The sequence below is a fragment of the Nymphaea colorata genome, chromosome 3 (genome assembly GCF_008831285.2).
Source record: "Nymphaea colorata isolate Beijing-Zhang1983 chromosome 3, ASM883128v2, whole genome shotgun sequence".
Lineage (NCBI taxonomy): Eukaryota > Viridiplantae > Streptophyta > Magnoliopsida > Nymphaeales > Nymphaeaceae > Nymphaea > Nymphaea colorata.
The window spans coordinates 21858959-21882519 of NC_045140.1; the positions used below are offsets into that span (position 1 = coordinate 21858959).

General features: G+C 40.1%; 2 protein-coding genes across 3 annotated transcripts in view; both read left to right on the forward strand.

Moving 5' to 3' along the window:
* The window catches only part of LOC116251515 (uncharacterized), a 42348-nt gene extending 28559 nt beyond the window's left edge, over positions 1-13789 (forward strand). For both annotated transcript variants that reach the window (XR_007572933.1, XR_007572932.1), the window contains exon 4: positions 13667-13789. The gene's annotated coding sequence lies outside the window, so the exon portion shown is untranslated. The remainder of the gene's footprint in view (positions 1-13666) is intronic.
* Positions 13790-18810: 5021 nt separating this feature from the next.
* LOC116250391 (protein DYAD-like) lies at positions 18811-23475 on the forward strand. Its single transcript, XM_031624020.2, has 10 exons — positions 18811-18883; positions 18976-19058; positions 19255-19357; positions 19539-19630; positions 19900-20519; positions 20833-21228; positions 21602-21725; positions 21832-21915; positions 22486-23070; positions 23221-23475. Exons 1-10 carry the CDS (start codon positions 18811-18813, stop codon positions 23368-23370), a joined length of 2310 nt encoding a protein of 769 aa, XP_031479880.1. The 3' UTR covers positions 23371-23475.
* The last annotated feature ends 86 nt before the right edge of the window (positions 23476-23561 follow it).

Below are 23561 nucleotides of genomic sequence, written 5' to 3' on the forward strand. Positions count from 1 at the left end.
GAAGACTGTATGTTTGCAGGAATGTACCATGCTCAGGGGGGATTCAAAAGGGAAGTACCAGAGCTTTTGGAGGCGATACTGGAGAAAATTTCTCTCAGATCCATGGGATAGTGAGAGTAATTGGTGGGCCGATGAGGTGGAGAACTGATTTGAAGCAGGCAGGTTATAATCTGTTGCCTAATGGCATATGCGACAGGCCTGTAAAATTTGTCATTTTAAATTCTGATGCTGATTGCAAATTTGGTTTTTAGAAAATCTGTTTTATAAAAACTTGGTTTTGAGAAAATTTTGTTTCGTTAATAATTTTAGGAAGCTTGATTTTTGTGTTTGATTGACATGCCCCAAACACTAATTTTTTGACACATTAATTCTTTTTAATCACATTGGGCTTTGACAAACATAAAAACAGAACCATCGCTCTCTGCCTACAAACAACTATATATTGGTGGTCAATTGGCTTACAAAATCCTTTGTGGGGGCACTTGGACGACATCTCTTATTTTAACTTAGTTTTGTAAAAACTTGATTTTTTAAAAACCAGTTTTTTTTTTTAATGAGTTTCAGAAATCTGGTTTGTGTATTTTATTGACACACCCAAAACCCAATTTTTTGTAAATAGCCTGGGAAAAGTCCGCCACTTTTTGGAAAGCTAGATCGTCAAACAAGGTTTTTCTAAAGCTAGTTTTGATATCACCCAAATACTTTAAAACAGTATTTTGGAGGCCAAACTTAGCTTCATTGAGATCCGAAAGAGAGAGAGATGGAGAGAGAGAGAGAGAGGACCTTCTAACGATGAAGCAAGCATAGTTTTGCAAAACTTCGGCTTTTAAGATTTAGGGATCTCAAATCCTCGGATCTTAAATTTGCCCCGGGGCTACCAAACGCTGCCATAATATAAACAAACACTGGATTTTATCACTATGTGAAAATGGAGACTTTGGATCCTCATTTTTTGGGAAAGTACCTTATATTTGAAGTTGAATGGGACAAGTTAAATAATGGATCTGAGACTTCTAATAATCTCACATCACCTCAAATCTCATAATCAAAATGATCAAATGCCCCTTAAATGGTTCCAATGATCAAAGATATTGATCTACACTCTAGCCAATCCATAAACAACAGTCAATAGACTCTCAGCCTCTTGCCTATTGTTTGTTAATGGAGTGTGACTTAGGAGAAAAGATTATCGTGCTGCACTATACAAGTAAAGCGCAAAAATCGCTTAATTAACAATACAAAAACAAGAGGTCAGAGGTTTCATTATTTTTCTGTATGCCTTGGAAACTAAGGGGGCGTGGGTATTCGGATCATCCTCTTCCAAACCGATTGTATTAAAACTAGATTTTATGAAAACCAAGTTCTTTAATGACTTTTAGAATTTTTTTTTTGGGTGACACATGTTTTTGAACAGCCTAAAGGGAACCAAATTTTTTATTATTTTTTATTATTATTTTTTTTACAAAATCAGGTTTTGTCAAAACTGAGTTTGTCCAAAAACGTGGTTGGTTTTGAAGTGTCAACCAAACACCCCCTAAATGTTATTAATTGTTGAATTCCACATATAGTTAAATAGTCAACAGCCAAGAAGTATTCCCTCAATTTCCAATTAATTTGTTAGGTTCCAATTCTATTCAAACCAACCCTCCCAATTAGTTGGTTAATTGGTGAATCTCCAATCTATCACATCGATACCGGAAGAAAAAAGACTAAAAAAATATTGGAATGCCTACGCTGGTCAAATAATACTTCTAGTACAGCTTTAAGTCTAACTGCATTCCCACAACTTTGTTTAGGATAGTACTCTTCTGTCTGTCATGAAGCAATAATATCGAAAGGCTATAAACAGAGGGTGTACGGCCAAATGCCAGACTTCGTAAACTCTTGCTCACCCAAAAAAAAAAAAAGAAAGCATGTAATGACATTGGAATCCATATCTCCATTGGATTACTACCCTCCCACCAATGCACCAAGGTGTAAAATAGTCTTCATCTTTTGAATTATTTGAATACTTCTTCAACATTTTGAAAATATCCCACGATTTGAGTGACATAACTAATAATACAGGTTGAGTTCATTAGCCCCTACAATAATTGATGAGACCCTCATAGACATTACTGGCATTAACGAAGAAGAGGTCGGGTCGGTCAGGGCTAGTTTTCTTCAGGTTCGGGCCCGATGCCCATGCTTAATGTCAGTCTTATCTAAAGGATTTTGTTTCCATAACAATAATTTCTATATTTCTGCATGTATTTATTGTCACAATCTTCTACCAGATTTATAGCTGTGTGTGGTGTCAGATCATTCTTTCCATAATTCATACATGGGGAGTTGTGATTATGCGTTGTCTTCTATCCATACTTATTGTTTAATATTTTTTTTCCAACCTTTAAGCATTGTCAGTTGATATGATTGTGGAAAGAAATAACACTTGCCCACAATCATAGCAACTCAGGTTGGAAAGAAACTATTGCATGATAAACTTGGAAAAGAAGACAACACATCATCACAATTCCCATGTATGAATTATGGAAAGAAGGATTTGACACCACAAGCAGCTACAAATCAGGTACATGGTTGTGGCAATGAATGCTTGCAGAAATTATTATGGAAGCAAAATCCTCTAAATGCTGAAGGAAATTAAAAAAACCTATTGTAATGGACTCACCTCTTGTATAAAATCTAGGGCAATGATAGAAGACTCATCATCGTTTTGATGACTCAGTTCTATGGATGTAGGACAATATCTGAACCACATTAAAATTTCTCTTCCAGAGTATTTGTCATGTTATCATAGCCACGTTAAAGCTCTTTCATGTCATGACCTTCTCTTGCTGATTTCTTTCCTGCTACTTCAAGGGCATAGTCTTCAGCAATGTCATCAGCTAAGTTCTCCTTCCCTTCAGATGTGAATGTTGCTAATTTTGTTTCGATCAAGCTCACACATAAGAATTTTCTGCTCTCGCAAACTCATATCCTTTGCCTCATAGAAAGCCAGGATGTTCGTGGTTTTATTGATAGCACTATTCCAATGCCAAGTTCTACAATTAAAACTACTAAAATTGGTGAACCTATCAACAGTCTTAATCCTTATTTCAATGCCTGGAAGAAATCAGACCGATTGCTAAGAGGCTAGCTTGCAAGATCTCTGTTTGACGCGTGTCGTTTGGTTGGCATAAGAAAGGTTTTAGAGAAAAAGCAAGTCGACAAAACAAAAAATCAATTAAAACTAAGATTAGAAGATGTTGTCGAAGTTCCATAAGACAACAGACAAAGTGGAAAAACAAAAGCAGAGAGAGAGAGAGAGAGAGAGAGAAAGAAACCCCAATAGAATGTTGGCCCTCATGCGGTCATTCCTTTCTTTAAATGGGCATGCTTTTTGCTTCTCTCTAATGGGGAAATTTGGTAACAAGAATGCAATGTTAAAGTATGTCATGAATCTTCAAAGGAATCTGTCTCAATATTTAAGAAAGATTCATGGAATGTTGCATTATGGAGAATATGACATTATTTTTACCAAACACCCTCTAAAGTTTTTGAATTCCATCGATTATGCTAATGGACACACACACACACACACACACACACATATATATATATATATAAGTCCGTTATGGTATCAGTAAAATAGAAGATTCACATTTGAATTCATAATTTTATTTATTTTTATGTATCATATGCAAAGCGAATCGACTACGCTAAGCACAAACTAAAATTGAGGCTTTTACAATGGTCTGGCCTTGGTGGAAGAAACCATAAAGTGATGTGAATAACTAATGGCACTCCCTGAAGCCTATTTTCCAGATTTTTTACATGCTAATGGGATCGGGGACCTAGCTCTGTCTCAGCCACATCCAATTTTATATATATATATATGTAGAGAGAGAGAGAGAGAGAGAGAGAGAGAGAGAGAGAGAGAGAGAGAGAGAAAGAGAGAAAGAAAGAAAAAATATGGTAAATGGTAGACATTAGATATTAAACATATAAACAACAATCTCAGCATTTGACCTTTTCAAGATCAGCATGTGAGAGAAAAACAATTGAAAAAATGTCAGTTTACTCACAAAATGTCATGCACCAGATTTTTGTTGTTCCAAGTGAGAAAGTGGGTCTAACGTAACGTATATCAACCAATTGACAACAAAAAGCTCCTACATCTCTTGGCATATATTCGGTGATCCAAAATCTACATCTTATGAGATATGTTGCTTAAACAAACAGTAAAATTCAACGCTGTAAATTTCATATGTTGAATAATCGAATTTGAAATCCTTGGGCTATGTTGGTTTCCCCTTGGATTTGGAATCAACACTGCATGGAATCCGTTGTTTAAACACACAACTGATTTCAATAGCTAGCGCCAGCATGGATTTGGGGGTGGTTTCTGTTGGACCTCATACCCATGGAGAATGTACTTGAGGTGGCGTGTTTGGCAGAACAACTCAGATTTAGAATCCTCAAGAAGATCTGACAACCTTTGGCAGAACAATGCAGTGTGACCTTGCCCAGCGGTTAATTTTTTGATTTATAGACAACATCAATAATTTACAACATGGCCATTAGAAAAAAAAAACATTGTGTTTTTGAAGCACGCGTTAAGCTCATTGTTCGTTTTCATCAAATGCATTAAAGATGTTGTAAAAGTCTTTCCCCGATTGTAGGAGACAAATCCGCTTAGTTGAGTTCATTAGCAAAATTCATCGTGTTTGTCTAATTGACAGAAGATCCTATGTTTGTAACTTTGTCTCATGCAAAGTGTTTTTTCTTTTGAATGGAATGTGAGCGTTGGCCACCAGACCTTGCAAAATAAAACATCAAGTAATAACTCAACCAATAGTTAGGGGCTGTTTGGTGACAGTAACAATACTATTTTATTCGTCTGCCCTAATTTTTGGGCAAATATATGGTACAGTTACTATTCCTAGACAGCCCCTAAGAAGTTATTTGTTTGTTATTGTAGCATAAATCTGCATTTTAAAATTGATGAAAATTCATGGAGCATTGTATTTCTTGAATGTGCCAACTCTTTGTAACATATTTGTGAAACACTAGCAAACTATCAGTGTTGCCTGAGTCCTTAAATTCAGTCTTGGATTGTGCTTCCACTAATGGTAACATTGACAGTTGGGATGTCATTCCACATGGTTCCTATCACCAACTCATCCATAAGGTTGCGCGGAGCATCATCGAGCTTGACGCAACTCAGCTCAAATTTGGTTTCAACTCAAGTTGAGCTCGAACTTGATTTGAACTCGAGTCGAGCTCGATAGGACAAGCTCGAGCTCGACTTAAGGATAGAATGTTGAGTTCGAACTTGACTCGTGCAACTCGTTCATATTAAGCATATCTCATTTTTTTTAACTGGTTTAACTCGTTTTTTTTGCTACTAGTTTACTAAATGCACAATTACAAGAAGTTTAAAACTAATCACAAGTGGTAGGTGTTTCGGGATTTATAGAGTTGAAAAGTACACCATTCCACTAGACTGTCACACAGTTTATGATTAAGAGAAGTAGCAGCCACAAGAATCAAATTGAGGACATATATACTAAGATCTTTCTGTTGATTGTATGGTCAAAGAACAAAAGGCCACATCAATTTCTCTGAATGGAAAGGCAAGAATAGTGCCACAATTGTGCCATCATGTGCTGCTGGCAAATATGAAATTGGAGCAAATTGGTGCCAAGCCAACAAATTTTTACGCTCTCTTTGTATAGTTGCAGTGTCCTCAGTTTACATATATACGAATACAAATCCAACATTTTCTTAACAAAACATAAAAAGGTCATGGTGATTTGGATGTCAGCGTTTTCAGAAAATTAGTTTGGCAGACACTTTGATTAAATTAATATGAGGAGATAGTGAGTACATCCAAACAACAAATATGTGAATTTTCTGTTAATTGTTTAAACGTTAAAAAGATATTATGTCGAAGTAATTACTTTGAACGTTTCATGGGCCATATTAGAAATCGTACTGTTAGAAAAGGTAAAATGATAAGGTAATTATGTAAGTGGATTTCTCACAAAAGGTATGGTGGTGGCATCTCTGTTTTGCTTTAATGGGGAATTCCTGCTCTCATCTGTGTAACCTGGCATTCTATTCATTTCCAAACTTGAGATGAGTGTTGGCTCAAACTTAACTTCCTAGGATTTGATGGTTACAACAACACACGACTATATGGGTTTCAGCCGCTTGCTTTCCGTAATGCATTTGATCTTCTTCTAGATTGATTAGCTTCCGTTCACTACTGTACATTCTTACTGTGACAGGATTGCTAATTCTACCTCCGCTCTTGGCTGGAATGAAGTATTGAACTTAGTAGTCAGAAGTTTTCGTCCGAGTTTTTCTTGGCCCCAAGTACCCACCTTTTCAACTAGGCGCCTAAGAATTTTTCTCTTGCTATTTTCTCCTTCTTCAGATTTACGCTTTTCATTTTTTACTCGTCTTTTTTCCCACTTTTCATTTCTTCCTTTTCTTTTCATTCTTCGTCTTCTTCCTCGTTACATTTTTTTACCTTTATGAACTGTTTTCTACCTGCCTTGGGAGGGCCACTGGAAAGTGCCACACTGCAAAGTAATGATCCTTAATTTGATGTTTTCCTAGTATGACAAGGCCTTTGTAGTTCATTACTTTGGTACATTTTGATGTTATAGAATAATGGCTTGTCTTACCATGCTCGCTGAAGCAACAGTTTTATTCATTTTAGCATCGATATAAGCTGAATTCAGATCAAAAGAAGTAGAACCACTTCTCATAGTTGAAAGTAGTCAACCTAAACAGTCGTTCGACATGTAAACTTGATTAGAACTTTATAAGGCAAGGATTATGATGAACCCGATGGGCGATGGCGCAAAGGATTATGATTAAACCGATAGATAGCACAAAGCCGTAAACAACACACCTTCTGAGAAACGTCGGCCGATGACTTAACTCCGCCTCCTGTCAGAAGTCATATTGAAGACCCGACGACGGACAGGGTTGTCATCACCCTTGGCGACAGCCAAAGCAAAAACGAGAGTGGTGCTGCTGGTCCTGCCCCGTCGCCGCGCTCTCTGTCGAGTGAGCGTAGCAAGTCTTGTTACCATTTTTTGATATTCTTCTAGATACCTTAGATGGGCCAATTAAAAAAAAAAAAAAAAACTCCAATTTAAGATTTTTTCTTTTGAAAACGGTGATATAAAATCATGAGGAAAAAAATGAGCACGAGCGGCCATTTGTTATTAGCTCAGTAGTTGGGAGGCTTTTTGTATTGTTTCCCGTTTTGTATTAAAAAAAAAAAAAATCATTTTATAGTATTTAGATGACATATGATCCTAATGCCGAATAAGAAGATCTAATTTTTTTCTTTTTATATAAAAAATCGTTTTGTATATTTGGATGACATTTGATCCTAATGCCTAAAGGAAAGAAAACCGAATTTTTCCCATTCCCAAAAGGTGCCTATGCTTTCAATATCATATTAAGAATATGCTTCAATCAACAGGTTTTGCATTTAAGAGCTCCAAAAATAAAAACCGACTGCCTCTAAGAAGAACAGGTCTGCATAATCTTTAATCTACTTTTTGACCAGACCCCCATGTGAGACACTCCACGCAGCCGTGCATTTCCATCATAAAATGATGCTGGTGGCGAATAAATGTGATACTTTTTTCCATACAGAAGGAGTGGAGGAGCTTTTTTGGTTGCTTTAATACACTACTGTCAACCGCACCACACTCCCACCATCTACGCAGCCATCCATCTTCATACCAAAATGATGTTTTGATTATTTCTTGTACAGATTTGTTTCTTTCCAGTAGGAATAGAAGGTATAGATTCAAGAGCAGTGTTCTGCGATAAGAAGCATAAGGTAAACGAATGTGATACATAGACTGGAGGTAGGTCATAGGTGGTGGTTGCAGAGGATAAAACAGCTTAGCTTTGCCCTTATAAGAATCAAGAGACGTTCATTTCAATGCTCAACCAATCCCCTTAGGGAAGCATGGGCAAATGGCAGTATTATGTTTCCCAATTTCAATGAGAAGCAATCCTGTAGGTACAAGTAACTACTATCAATTCTAAAATGCATAACAATGCAGGGGGCAGAAAATTCTGGCTAATGGGCAACAAATATAAGACTTTAAAAATTTAAGGGACACCAACAAGTAAGGTAAAAAAAAAAAAAAGCCTCCTAGGACTGCTAATGCTCAAAAATTTTTCAGGCATATAAATTTAAGAACATGAGATCCATCGTAACACAGAACTTAATCGGTTTGCAAACTTACACGAACCCAACTCTCCGCTCACGCTTAGAACTTCAATCTCAAAGATCAAAACAACTGACCCTATCCAGGAAATCCACTTGCTCCATATGCATAATAATTTGCAATCATGCCACACCTGGGATGCTTTTTTTCCTTTTACCAAAATATTGGCATCCTTACATTTTTAATATACAACAAAAAATGTGTGTGTAAGATGCTCCTCCACCTATTTAGGTTTATGCAGTCATTATTGATCTTGTTATTTGCTATGACATTAACAGATGGTCCTCACTAACACTAAATTTCAAGCTCCCATTTGATTTATAAAAGTTGGATTGGAGGATAACCATAATCCTTTTCTTCTATAAATACTTCAGTAAAAGTTGCATCAGTAGAAACCAGAAACCCTTCTTTATTTCTCAAAAATCCCTAAAGGCTGACGCATAGAAGTAAAGGAGTCCCATTTCATTCTCTTCTTTTTCTTTTCATCTTTCTTTTCTTTCCTTTCCGGTTGTATGAAGGAGGCATTTAAAACACGTAGTGTGTTCTGTGATTCACAACTCATCCATGGTCTACATTATAATTTAAAGCAGAGTTTGCACAAACTAGGAAACAAACAGATCATAATCATTTTGAAAGTTTCTTACACTCTTTTTCTTTTTCTAGTACTCTCTTTCTTACACGCGGAGGGCACTGGGATTTGTTTCAATAGAAACATCGATAGTATATTAGAAAAAGAAAAAGAGTGTAAGAAACTTTCAAAATGATTATGATCTGTTTGTTTCCTAGTTTGTGCAAACTCTGCTTTAAATTATAATGTAGACCATGGATGAGTTGTGATCACAGAACACACTACGTGTTTTAAATGCCTCCTTCATACAACCGGAAAGGACCAGCAGCACCACTCTCGTTTTTGCTTTGGCTGTCGCCAAGGGTGATGACAACCCTGTCCGTCGTCGGGTCTTCAATATGACTTCTGACAGGAGGCGGAGTTAAGTCATCGGCCGACGTTTCTCAGAAGGTGTGTTGTTTACGGCTTTGTGCTACCTATCGGTTTAATCATAACCCTTTGGGCCATCGCCCATCGGGTTCATCATAATCCTTGCCTTATAAAGTTCTAATCAAGTTTACATGTCCAACGACTGTTTAGGTTGACTACTTTCAACTATGACAAGTGGATCTACTTCTTTTGATCTGAATTCAGCTTATATCGATGCTAAAATGAATAAAACTGTTGCTTCCGTGAGCATGGTAAGACAAGCCATTATTCTATAACATCAAAATGTACCAAAGTAATGAACTACAAAGGCCTTGTCATACTAGGAAAACATCAAATTAAGGATCAGTACTTTGCAGTGTGGCACTTTCCAGTGGCCCTCCCAAGGCAGGTAGAAAACAGTTCATAAATGTAAAAAAATGTAACGAGGAAGAAGACGAAGAATGAAAATAAAAGGAAGAAATAAAAAGTGGGAAAAAAGACGAGTAAAAAAAGAAAAGCGTAAATCTGAAGAAGGAGAAAATAGCAAGAGAAAAATTCTTAGGCGCCTAGTTGAAAAGGTGGGTACTTGGGGCCTAGAAAAACTCGGACGAAAACTTTTGACTACTAAGTTCAATACTTCATTCCAATCAAGAGCGGAGGTAGAATTTGCAATCCTGTCACAGTAAGAATGTACAGTAGTGAACGGAAGCTAATCAATCTAGAAGAAGGTCAAATGCATTACGGAAAGCAAGTGGCTGAAACCCATATAGTCGTGTGTTGTTGTAACCATCAAATCCTAGGAAGTTAAGTTTGAGCCAACACTCATCTCAAGTTTGGAAATGAATAGAATGTCAGGTTACACAGATGAGAGCAGGAATTCCCCATTAAAGCAAAACAGAGATGCCACCACCAAACCTTTTATGAGAAATCCACTTACATAATTACCTTATCATTACTTTTTATAACAGTACGATTTCTAATATGGCCCATGAAACGTTCAAAGAAATTACTTCGACATAATATCTTTTTAACGTTTAAACAATTAATCAGAAAATTCACATATTTGTTGTTTGGATGTACTTGTTGGAAAACAAGCAATGGCAAAATGAAATCACTCAGAATTTTGACGTGGTATTGTTCTCCTACATGAAGTTCCACTAATATATATATATAGAATTTGCACCAAGTCATTGTTGGAAAGATATCACTCTTTTGGATTATAGATTTAAATTGATTGATTCATACACAGGGATTGTATTTCCTTCGCTGGTAAGGGATCCTTGATTTCTTCTTTTCATAATTTTCTTTCCATTTTCATCAACATGATTTTCTCCTCCAAATTGTACGCCCATTTGCTCTATCATGCTAAGAGTACTCACTATCTCGTATTAATTTAATCAAAGTGTCTGCCAAACTAATTTTCTGAAAGCGCTGACATCCAAATCACCATGACCTTTTTATGTTTTGTTAAGAAAATGTTGGATTTATATTCGTATATATGTAAACTGAGGACAGTGCAGCTATAGCCAGAATCGATAAAACTTGCGACCAACTGGATTAAAATCGACGGATTCGGGCCAATTGGACCCCATTTTCACTACTACTTCGCATCCCATGGGAAGTGGAGGCTTTTATTAATGTTCCCTTTTCTGCTAATATAACTCTCCTTTTTTCTATTGACTCTTATCTTCCAAGTAGATAGAGTTGAAGAAGTTTGGAGTCGAACTTTGAAGGGTTAAGGCCATAATAAATGCGGCGTGACAAGCCGACACTGCAATTTGGACAGGTGGCTTCAAGGCCAAGGACAACCTTAAGACGATTAAATAAATACTTACGCACTTTTGTCTTTCTCGTATTATAAAAAAAAGACATACAGCTTCATATCCAGATATCCAGTTGGGATCGTACAAGCCTCTGTGCAAGAGCAGCGATGAAGGCGGCAATGGCTCCGAGGAGTCGACCGGGGTCCCAGGCAAGATAGACGAGGACAGAGAGCGACAGCAGAAACAATTGCAACACAGGCCGAGAGCGTTCAGGGTCTGCAAGCCGCACGACACGTTCCAGTGGCCAAGCATGGCGAGCAAACCGGGTACAGCCAACAACAACCTGTCCTCTTCAGACAAAGACAAAGAACATGTAAGCTAGCCTGATTTCTTCCACGCATTGAAATAAGGATTAAGGCTGTTGACAGGTTCACCAATTTTAATAGTTTTAATGGTAGAACTTGGCATAGGAATAGTGCCATCAATAAACCCAAGCACATCCTGTCTTTCTATGAGGCCAAGATAATTCTTTTGTGTGATCTTAATTTAGACAAAATCAGCAACATTCATATTTGAAGGGAAGGAAAACATAGCTGATGTCAGTGCTGAGGACGATGCCCTTGAAGTATCTGGAAAGAAATTAGCAAGAGAAGGTCCTGAAAGGGCTTTAACCTGCCTGCGATATCATGAAAAATGCTCAAGAAGAGAAATTTTAATGTGGTTCAGATATTGTCTTACATCTACAGTACTCAGTCATCAAAACGATGATGAGTTTCTTTCATTGCCTTAGATTTTATACAAGAGGTAGGTCGATTAAAATAAGTCTTTTGTGTTTCCTTCACCTTATTTAGAGGATTTTGTTTTTTGTTTTCCTTGTGAATATACAATTTAAGTATTCATATCTGGAACTAAAGCGAGCTAGTCTGCAAGTTTCGGAAAGCCGGGCTTCTGTTTGCTGAGTGCTTCGGCTTTAGTGGTTTACCTTTCTTGTTCACGTAAAAAGTTTACAGAAGTTGCAGTTCCATACTCATGCTTGCTCCTGACTTCACACCTTTTCTGCTCCGGTCTTGACAGAGGCTTGGAGACTGAGATGCCCATCAAAAACGCCGTTTTTTGTGTGAGATTTTCTTCTTTCGATCTTTTTTTTCTCCGGATAAGGAAATGCTTTCCGTTTTGAGAACTTCTTCTTGGCATTTGAAGTGCTACTCTGTCTTGGGAGATTGTCGATTTAGCTGTTTCTCACAGTCGTTCATTAATGGAGAACCACTGTGCGATAAAGATTAAGAAGCAGTAGGGTTCGCTGACTTTTGTTTTGGCTTACTTTTGTTATTCTTATTTGGTGTCGATTTAGCTGTTTCTCACAGTCGTTCATTAATGAAGAACCACTGTGCGATAAAGATTAAGAAGCAATAGGGTTCGCTGACTTTTGTTTTGGCTTACTTTTGTTATTCTTATTTGGTGTCGATTTAGCTGTTTCTCACAGTCGTTCATTAATGGAGAACCACTGTGCGATAAAGATTAAGAAGCAATAGGGTTCGCTGACTTTTGTTTTGGCTTACTTTTGTTATTCTTATTTGGTGTTTTAGTTTTAGGAACGAAGAGAAAAATTCTGTTGCATTTCTGAAATTAAGTTTTTTTCTTATAATTCTATTATTTTTCCTCCTTAGGGATAAATGTTGTTGTTTGAAAGATTTCCTTTTTGGTGGGAGTGGTGGGAGGGTTTACAAAAAACAAAGAAAAGAAAAGAAAAGAAAAATGTCTGTCGGTTTCCCTCCGACCTCTTGGTGGCCAGTGGGCTGAAAGGAGCGGGACCCGTCGGTTCGGTTTGTGTCCTCGTCGGCTGTTATCCGAGTTGAACTTCCTGGAGCTTCATTCCCTGAATTTCCAGGCAACAAGGGGAGAGAGATGGGCATCCACGTCGGGGAAGGTGAAGCGGAAGTGGCACAGCCGGATGGAGAGGAAAGGGTTCGACAGGGAGCACGACATGCTTATGGTGCCACCCGACGGGGGATGCATGTCTGGCTCCGACTCTGACTCCTCAGATTGGTCGATCAGTTGGTTGGAGCCCCATGCACCAGAGTTTCAAAATGACGATATGCAGGACAACAGTTTTGCTGTGTTGGTGCCGTGCTACGGCCGACCAGTCGGCGACTCATCCGCGGTGAGGGCGGAGAACCGGCCCCTAGGAGCTCTTCCTTCCAGTTTCAACGACGGGTATTCTGCAGGTAAATCTTTTCGCGTTTCTTATATTTTGAGTTCTTCTGCAGACGTCAAAGTTAATGAAAGGCCTACAAAGTTACAAACCATTGAAATTTTCTTCTTTTATGTAGTGAATTGTCTCTTTCCATGGTCATTAGATGTTTTTGGTAGTCTGTAGAACTGTTGGCTGTACTTTTAGTCGCCATTTGATGTAACATCTCAAACTTTAATGCGTGATGAATGTATTGCGGATCAGGTTCTGGGTGGTTTGAAGAGAAACTTTGGATGCCAATCATCATCATGATGAACAATTACCAATCCGACGACTTATTTTTTTGAGAAACAGGTTACCATCCGTTTCTCCGTGGTCGATGTCGTTCAAATTTATAGATGTGGCAATGTAAAAGGTGCTTATACTATGTCAATCATTGCACTGACTTTTTTAAGCCGTTCATCAATAAACATCGACGGTCTCTAAGGTGTCCTGGGTCATATTGTGTTCAAGGTCCGGTCTCTGATTTGCGGAGTGCTCTGTAGTTGGAGTCCGACCCCTACCCGAGTTTTAGTCTGCTTGAGCTCAGCTTGAAATTCTGTGTTCTGGAACTGAACTGAAGCCCGAGTCAGGCTTGGTCGAGTATCAGAAGGAGATGGCTTTTCTTTATGTTGCCCTTGAAGCAATGTGGAAGCAGGAACCTTAGAATAATTGTGAAATCCACCGTAGCGTTTAACACCATAGATCTGAACAGGTGGTTGTCCTTAAATTGAGTTGAGTGAAGCTTTTGAGTCATGGAAACCCTGCTCTTTTGAAGTGGAGTCGGTGATGTGTGCCGATGAGAATCTTGCCCGGGTGACCAAAATTGTTACTGTGCTTGTGAATACATAATTTCGGAAGGGAAAACTGTATGCTTGTTTGGTGTCACATATAAATCCAACTTGATGTAAATGGTAGAGTACTGTTCCAAACTCTTTCGTTTGCAGATAGCAAGAGACACATGGAGAAGTGGCTATCCTCTCTGCAGGAACAGCAGGGTTTTCAAGTTGGCAGGTGATCGTCAAGGAGGACTCCTCTTGTCGGCGTCCTTTTTGTGATTCTGTAAGAAGTGCCCTCTTGCGGAATTTGCTCGACTGCATGTGATAAGACAAATGCCAACTGCATCAAAAAGAATGTGTTCTGCAAAAGATTATTGAAAGGGAAGCCATGAATTTCAATGGAGAAGACAGGAAGCAACAAAGTAGGCCTTTCGTTTAAAGCCTTTCATTCCCAGAAGGAATTAGATCCTCCTTCTTTGTGTTGTTGCTTTGTTATGTATGCTAAAATCATGCTCAGATGTGCCACCACCACTATGGTTTATATTTAGTCATCTGTATTTGGCGATTCTTCGTGTAAATAATGTGAAGCAATGTACAGTCTGAAGCATCCGATCGCTTTTGTAAACATACCTACTTTATGATTCATATAAACCCCAGTTCTGAAGCAAATGTGCTTCGTTTATTCTTTGTTTAGCTAATTATTTTCCAGGATTTTGCTGACTCCATGGAAACGTTGATTACAATACGTGATATCAACTACCATAAACCGCGACCACTCCGTTTAGAGGAGGTAACTCACCACCGTCCGTTGTCCTGTAACTTTCTGATTAAGAAATCCATATATACTCCTACGATCATGTGCGCAGTCTCGAACCCCTCTCAAAATTTAGACTTTTGTGTAGATTCTATTTGTGTTCAATCCAAATCAGTGGTTGCTTTGGAATATGGAACCGAAGAGAATAATTTGTTTGCTTAATACAAAAATGGTATATCTAGTGGAATTGGATTGTGAATAATTAATTCTGGCTTCTATGGAAGTTGACAACTATCACAGCTCCTTTCTTTCTCTACCATCCATTCAATGAACAAAACAAAGAGCGAGTAGTCATGGTTGCCATGGTTGTAGAAGTGAAGATCTAGTTCTTAGATTGTTCATGGTGATGCTATGATGCACACTTTGCGCTGTCCTTTAGTAATTTGATCTCAGTAAAAAATTATTTGCATCTGATTTCAGATTTACCATAATCTAATTTACCTTCATTGTATTTGAACACTTGGATTATCTGACATATAAAAACATCAAATCCAGACCGTCCAATTTTTACGGATGGCCTGTTTGGTAGTAGCAGAAACACACAAACTAAGGACGGAGAAGACGATGGATCTTTATGTTAAAAACAAAGAAAGTGTTTGAAAAGCCCAATTCGCCAAGGGCGTGTTATTTTTTGCTTTCTTTCTTTCCTCAGGAAAAATGAAGGGATATTCTTTTTCCCAGATTGAAGGATATCGCAAAATCTGAAACCAGGAATTGCCAACATGCTTTCTCCTTGGAAACGCTTCGGCATTTTTTGGACGGTTGCGTAGTAGGAACTAGAAAATAGTGTTGAGATTATTTTTTGAAAAATATAATGCGTCCATGAATATTTGAGTTGACCTACAGAATTCCGAATCAAATACAAGGGAGGATTACAAAACAATACTGGAAGTATCTCATTTGCTAAGAAAAAATAAATACCATGTCTACATATATTGCTAATGGATCAATTCTGTTTTCTTTATTAAATCAAACTTCTTGATTTCAGATTTCAATGTTTGATTCTATATAGATCTAAGTCGCGATGGGCACGGTATGATTTGGGTATGGGGTATAGGGATATGTGTACAAACACGATAAATTTAAAAAATATTTAAAAAAACTAGTGATATAAATAAAAACATTATGTGTTAACGAACTTAAAAAAAAATCAAAGTAGAGTGAAGTAGTTTGGATCAGGTTCGAGTTAAAAAAAAATCGTAAATACGATATACCTGTTTTCTTTTGAAAGTTTTTCTTTTAAATCCTAGCATACTTCTTAGGAACTTTAATTGGTGTCTTATTTAATCCTTCTGTATGGCAAAACGATAACTTGTCTCACTCATCAAGCCAGTGTAAAAAATTGAAGAGTGCCACGTGTCATTTTCTAATTAATTTAAAATAATTTATCAGTATTTTTGTCATTTTAGTTAATATACATGTATATATCCGTTTATTCTTTCAAATAAATTGTTTACTATTTTTTTTTTTCGATTCGCAACCGACTTAGCTGAATTACCAAGATATAACACCGACTTAGTGAAGTGTGCAAAACCTTCTTAAGTGAACAAGAACTTGCCTGAAAAGCTATCGACTAAGCCAAGTTTCGACGTGGTCGTTTTCTCGAGAACTTTCATAGCCCATCGTTGCTTGCCCCCATCAAACACGGTGACAAGCGTCTGGCGACACCAACTCCGATACAACTCATTTTCAGCTACAAGGGGAAATTTGTTGATAGTGCAACAATTTTCCTTGTTCGAGCAAACAGTGTTGCATTGTCTTGTTTTGAGGTGAGCAAGGGGTATTAATTCCACCGCTCAAAAAAAGCCCGAAAGCCCTCCATTCCTCCTGCCTCAAGGAGTATAACGTAGCTGGTTAAGTTAGGGGCCTGTACTAAGCCAGGTAATGTTGCATTGTCTCGTTAAAGTAAAGTTGCAACCCATTCAAACGCACCCGTCTTCACTGTTTATAACTGAAATTCCGTCTTAGATCGGTTCACTGCGGCAATGTTGAGAGGAGTTATTCGACGTGAAATTTCAAAAACATCTTGGATTGCATTCATATAAACCCACTTAAATAAGTTGAAGTTAACGGTAATAAGTATCACAAAGTAAAAGTTTAGATTTACCAAAGTATAACCATACATTTCTTGTGCAGTAACACGGAAACATAATATAATATCATTAATACTTTAGAGAATGTATCAATAAACAGGAAGCTTAGAATGTTGGACCCCGAACATAAACAGGAGCCGAGAGGGCCGACACGACCCGAACCAGGCGCGCCCGAGCCCAGGGGCAGCTCCGCCGAGCTGCGGCCCACGGGGAAATCAGGAGTCACGTGCGAGAGGGATCGCCCGTTCGTAGTCCAGTAGAGCTACGTGCTTAATCATACTGTTTATAACAAACCTCAAAACTAAAGACCAACTGCCTTTGTTTTGATCCGAAATTACGCAATGCCCACTTCGGTCGAGAGTCGCTACAACGGCACTTCTCACGTCGTTTCACGGCGCGGATGGCAAGGCTGAAAATTTATGCAGGAACAAGGCAGAATGTGAAGTCGTAGCTTTGAGTATTCGAATAGTGGGGTCCACGGCGTCGCCCGGGGGGAGTGAGTAGAGCCGCGCGCACGACGTCCTCGAGGGGAAAGGTAGGAAATGATTACGAGTGGGCTCCACATGAGGTCGCAGGTTCGAATGTATACAAATAGCGACGGGGAGAGCCTCCTCTCTCTCGCGCCAAGTCCCTCCTCCCTCTCTCCCTCGCACTCGCCATTCAAGCTCTGGGAATCGCCCTCTCTCTCTCTCTCTCTCTGCCGCTCTCACAGAGAGGAACAGAGGAAGAAAGCGCACTGGTATGCCATACCTTCATTAGCAAGGGAGGATTTTCTCTTTCTTGCCCACCAATTGCCCCACTCTCCCTCCTTCTCGGTCTTTGATGTCGTCCATAGCCGGTGATTTAATTTTCTCGGACCTTTTAGGTTCTTTCTGTTGCTTAAGGACGACGATTCAAACTTTCAAAGATCTGTGGCGGTCTTTGTTTAGAGGGTCATTGGTCAGAACGTTTTCCAGTGGAATATCTGTTTCTTTGTTCTTCTACTTTTGAATTTCTGTCCGCAATGAAAACTTGGGTGCATATTCTGCCGAAAGAACGATTGTTTGCAGAGTTCGCGAAAAATTTGCGGATGGATTTGGAGAAGTGATATTATTTTAAATGATTTATTACCGCGGAGATCGGACTTGTGTTTGGTCGTTTCATTGTTGCGCCATTTTCGCAAGATTATGATGTCTTGCGTTTGTCCTTCGTGCAAAATTCTCGGATGAAAGGTTCCTTCGTTACCAATTTGTCAAGGAAAAGGTTTGCGATTGTTAGATAAAAGAGGCAGAGAGTTTGAGTCGTGTACATTACCATGGAGTTCTTGTTCTACGTCATTTTTCCTTCTTTTGAGGAGCCTGAATTTACCTGTCGTGTCGTGAAAAGAAGACGTTCTTCAACCACTTTTTCATAATCAGCTTCCTTTTTCCTGATTGTACCATGGCGTTTTCTGCAAGTTCTTTTTGTTTCTTGATTCGCTACTTTGTAGTTGCTGAGTTCTGATGATCTTCTTCTTCTTTCTTGCAGGAGATTGAAGTCAGGCTACCTCGATCTTGACATCTCATACAGTACGTATTTTGCTTGGAAGCAACTCATAATCAATATCAGAAACTTCAAAAACACTGAATCCAGAAGAACTTGATCAGAGAACAAGAAGAATTGACCGGAATAAAACCGCAAATCTTTCTACCGATGCATACCTAACTTAGCTTATACGTGTGTCTAAGTTGCGAACGGGACCAAATTAAGGCCAATGCTCGAACTCCTTTTCTTCTGAAACCATGGATTAATCTGTGTCTGATCGTTTCAAACTATTCCTTCCTATTAGTGCTTGGAGTTCATGCAGTAAAAGTTCATATCATTTTCCCTTTCCTTGCTTCTTTTCGCCAGGTCCATTTCTGGTTGCCGCAGACGCGTGGTAATCACCATGGCGTCTTCTGATAGCCACGACCAGCCAAAAATCTCTGTGAGTTCGGATTGTCTGCACACGTCGGCGGGCGGTATCCTCTCTCCATGCAGACTCTCTCGTGCTCTAGCAAGCCCATTTATTTTCTTCAGCCATAACGATCCATTGGTTGTCTTTCCGTCTCAGGAGGGTCATCGTGTCATAGCAAGCCAGATTTGCATGCAACAGAGGGCACCGGAAAATCAGAGGGTGCGGCGGATGATAAGACGGTGAGCTGCTTGCCTTTTTGGCTTTTTCGCTCTTTTTCCATTTGTGGGCATTACACCCTCTTCTGCCGTACTCCCCATGTCACTCTGGTTGGAACAAAACCCTCTGCATGGCAACCAACTTTTCTTTTCCGGTAGTTATCTGGAGAATATGGGGACGATGCTTCTTCTCACATTCCTGCTATCGTGATCCTGCCAGGACGACGTGTACGCAGGCATGCGGGAAAAGGGAGATGGCGACGTGGTGAAGGCTCCTCTAGCCCGACATATGAAAGGGGAGAGTTCAAATTCTGAGAGCAGTGGTACATGAACGTCACTTTCCCTTCTATATGCTACAGCAGCTGTGTTTATTATTTCTACTCATATAGGTCAGCGTATATATGAAGATAATAAGCAGATCATTTTAGTTTCTGATGCGATTTTTGGAGTTGGCATTGTTGGTGATTGAGTTTCACCTAAGAAGTTGGGGTATGATGATCTTAGGGGCGATAGCGGAAGGGTTTCTCTACGAGATCGACCATGGCAAGCTTCCTCCAAAAGCACCTATTCAACTCAAAGGCGTACGTGTTGTGCTGGTAATGCATGCTTGTTTTGCCTTCTTCTTATTTGCTTCTTATGTCTTTTAATATAACGTTGTGCGCTAATGCCATGTTCATGATCAAGCTCGGGTTCGAGTTGGTGTTTCTGAATCACATTGTTTCCAGTACATTTGGAAATCTAGTCTTTTATTTGCTGTGTTCTTCTTTCAATAAGAATGTTTGATCTATTTAGGATTTGGAAGGTGCTAAATGTTTGAGTTTTTTCTTTTTAATTTCTCCCTCTCTCTTTGGTTTTGAGGTCACAGGTATCGGAGAGGTCGGAGCTAAACGTCTCGGTGAAATTTCCGAGCATCCTTTCACTCAGGAAGTACTTTGGAAAGAACACCATGGGACGTAATCCGAAGGCGAACCATCCGGAACTCGACGAGCAGTTCGTGATGAGAGCGAACCTCGCGATAAAGGTGCTCCGGCGTCTTGTCCTTCCATCTGAGTTTCAAAAAGTGAGGCATCTCGAGAGCTTCTGGATGCTTTCTGGTGAATTGAACAAGAGAAATCCAAACCTGCGGGTCGTCATCCCCCAATGCTTATCGTCGCCCACTCGTCAGAAGCCGATTTCGCAGAACGACGAGCCAGAGGAGGGCGGGATCCCTCCCGAATGTCCAGGTGGCCCGGCTGCCAAAACCGTGTTTCTGGTGAGTTGGGGAGTTCGCCGGAAAGTGCAGTACGTGGGCCAGCACAAGGACATCCCCGAGCTGGAGAATAAAGAGAATACCGAACCATCTGGTGTTGCCTATAGCGCCATTAGAAAGAAGAGAAGAGAATTGAAGAAGCGGAGGGATGAGTGTCCACTCAAAGAGGAGCGTCCGAAGAAGGTGGCGAAGAAGGTGAAGCCGAAGGATGTCCTGGGCAGATGGTCGTCGGATAGGTATATGGTTCTCGTCCATATCTGAGGTCAGCAGTGTTAGGGTCCTAAGCTTGCGGAGCGCATGTATACTTCTAACGAGTGGAAAACATGTCATTCTTGACGCATGGCTAGTAGAAGGTGTCCTTGTATATTGTCGTCGTCGGTCACTAGAAAGGAGATTTTCTGCATCTTCCTTTTTCCCCATCTTCCGGCATCAGATAAACATTTAAGTTAGAGAGGTCTTCGAATACTCGTGATTGTGAGTGCTAGCTGCCGTTAGGTAGAGCTTTGGCGTTGTGTTTTTCTTGATGGGACTCGTTGGATGATGGAACAGGTATAGGGCGGCACAGCTTAAGCTACTGGACATCATGCACGCAAAGGGGGCGGTGCTGGGGAAGCCAATACTGAGACCCGAGCTGCGAGAGGAGGCAAGAAAGCACATAGGAGACACGGGCCTGCTGGACCACCTGCTGAAGCACATGACGGACACAGTGATCGGTAATGGAGAGAGATTCAGGCGTAGGCACAACTCCGAGGGGGCCATGGAGTATTGGCTGGAAGGTGCAAACTTGGTGGAGCAGCGCAAGGAAGCCGGTATATGCGATCCCTTTTGGATTCCTCCCCCCAACTGGAAGCCAGGAGACGAGGTGGCCCAGCAGCAGACCTCCGTTCCAACCGACCTGGCAATGGAGCTCAGCGGAATCAAGGACGAACTCTCCAACATTAGAAGGTGACCTTATACTTTGTGTTCATCTTACGTTATTGGCACCCTTGCGGATAGAATTCTATCGCTTCCTTACTTTTTCTGAAGATGGACAGTACTGCAACCTGAGATGAACAGAAGATACTACCGCTTACTGTTTAACTTTTTCCATGTGGATCTTCTGCCTTGCAGAGCAGTGGCACGTATACACAATTTAATTATTTATATCTCGAACTAAAGCGAGTTAGTCTGCAAGTTTCGGAAAGTCTGGCTTCTGTTTGCTGAGTGTTACGGCTTTAGTGGTTTACCTTCCTTGTTCACGTAAAAAGTTAACAGAAGTTGCAGTTCCTTCCTCATGTTTGCTCCTGACTTCACACCTTTTCTGCTCTGGTCATGACAGAGACTTGGAGACTCTTCGTTCAACCGAGACAACCTCGTTCGTCGGAATGAAGAAGAACAGTGAAGCATTTCTTGAATTCAGTACAGATAAACACCATGGAGCTGAGCTTCGCGACCATTTATCGGTGAACACGACTATGTGAAATTATGCAAAATTGAATGTGTTCTTTTTTACTGTTTCCATTTTCATGCTTGAAATACACTTTGAAGTAAACAAATATACTATTTCAGGAAGTAATCGGTTGCTTGTTAAGAAAGAAAACGGAGCTGGAGAACCACTTAGCCGAAGTGTCCACCTCACTGAACCAAATGCAGGTGCACATCCTCCTTTTTCCTGTCATGTGTGCCTTCAAAATCAATATTTTACATAAAGGGCTGGTAAGATGATAATCTACAATTCAGGCGTATCATCTGCATTAAGAATTCTGATCGCTTTATATACGATAATTACGGCCGTATATTCAGAGATATCTATAAATTTCCGGGAAAAAAATTATTTTGCATGATATTTACAAATAGTACAGTACAAGAAGGCCTGAACAGCTGTTTCTGAATTTTTTTTACACCATTCGTAATTTTAACATTTCATATATTCTATATAAGGATATTTATTAGCAAGTTTTTCTTCTTATCAAGGGATTTAAATATCCTTTTATCGTTGGAATGGTAACGTAGAGGGCCGCAAAGGAGCTGATCTCTGCATCATTTTTTCTTTTTTGTCTTGGGTTGATGGAATTTAAGTGCTTTGTTTGAGGTGTTTTCCTGAAAATATTCAATAACAAAGAAAGTGTTAGTAAAGCGGCATTGTGGCTCATATGAAACAAATAAACCTGGGAACGCAGAATACTTCTAATCGCTGGAGATAGCTTTTCCTCCTGATAACAGTTGCCACCAAAAGGAAACTACTTCTGTATAAGCAATTCCATCAGTGTAGATAGAATTTCTGAATCCCTATTGAACCCATCTAAGCGTACTGGATCTCCACAGGAAGAAATGAGGCAGATTTTCAGCCAGTTGGGATCGTACAAGCCTCTGTGCAAGAGCAGCGATGAAGGCGGCAATGGCTCCGAGGAGTCGACTGGGGTCCCAGGCAAGGCAGAAGAGGACGGAGAGCGACAGCAGAAACAATTGCAACACGGGCCGAGCGGGTTCAGGGTCTGCAAGCCGCACGGCACGTTCCTGTGGCCAAGCATGGCGAGCAAACTTGGTACAGCCAACAACAACCTGTCCCCCTCACCGCATCTGGTCGCTGAGGACATCCTGACATTCCCACCTCCATCTGCATCCTCCGGCACGGCCGACTCCCCCACGTCGACGCAACACCAGGCCCTCTCCCCCGTCAAGCCTCTCCCTCGGATCCGGGCAGCCGTGGCTAAAGCATCCCTGGTGGTGCCGGAGAATGCAGGAGAGGTGGACAGCACCGCGGGTTGGATGGCCGGCCCTGGGTGCAATAACGCCGATAGTCAATTTGTACGGTATCCCTGATTAACGCCCAAAATCATGTTTTTAGAGTTAGAGCATTTGATCTATCGTTTTCAGTTCTCCCACAGTATTGTTTTCAAATAACTCACGGGATCTGGAATTTTTTTGCCCCCCCTTCCCTTCGTGAGAAAATTGCAGGTACCATGGACCGGTGAGACCCCGAACCAGCCGAAACGCGACAGTGGGCTCAGCTCCTTCGCTCTGATGGCCGGTGCCTCTGCCCCTTTAATGCCATCACTATGGCTGGCGCTAGCGACACCACCCTCAACCTCATTGACTGATCTCTGAACCCCATCTTCTACACAAGAATAAGAATTTTTAATGCTCCACCTGCTTTTTCAACCGTTGAAAGTAGACAGAACCAAGTGCCCAATAGTTTTGTGTAAATTTCAAATTCAGGCTGTTGTTTCTTTTATCCTTTTTTCCTCCTGGTACTGTTTGTGTGGTTGCGTTCAGCTCAAACCGAATTATGCGCATCT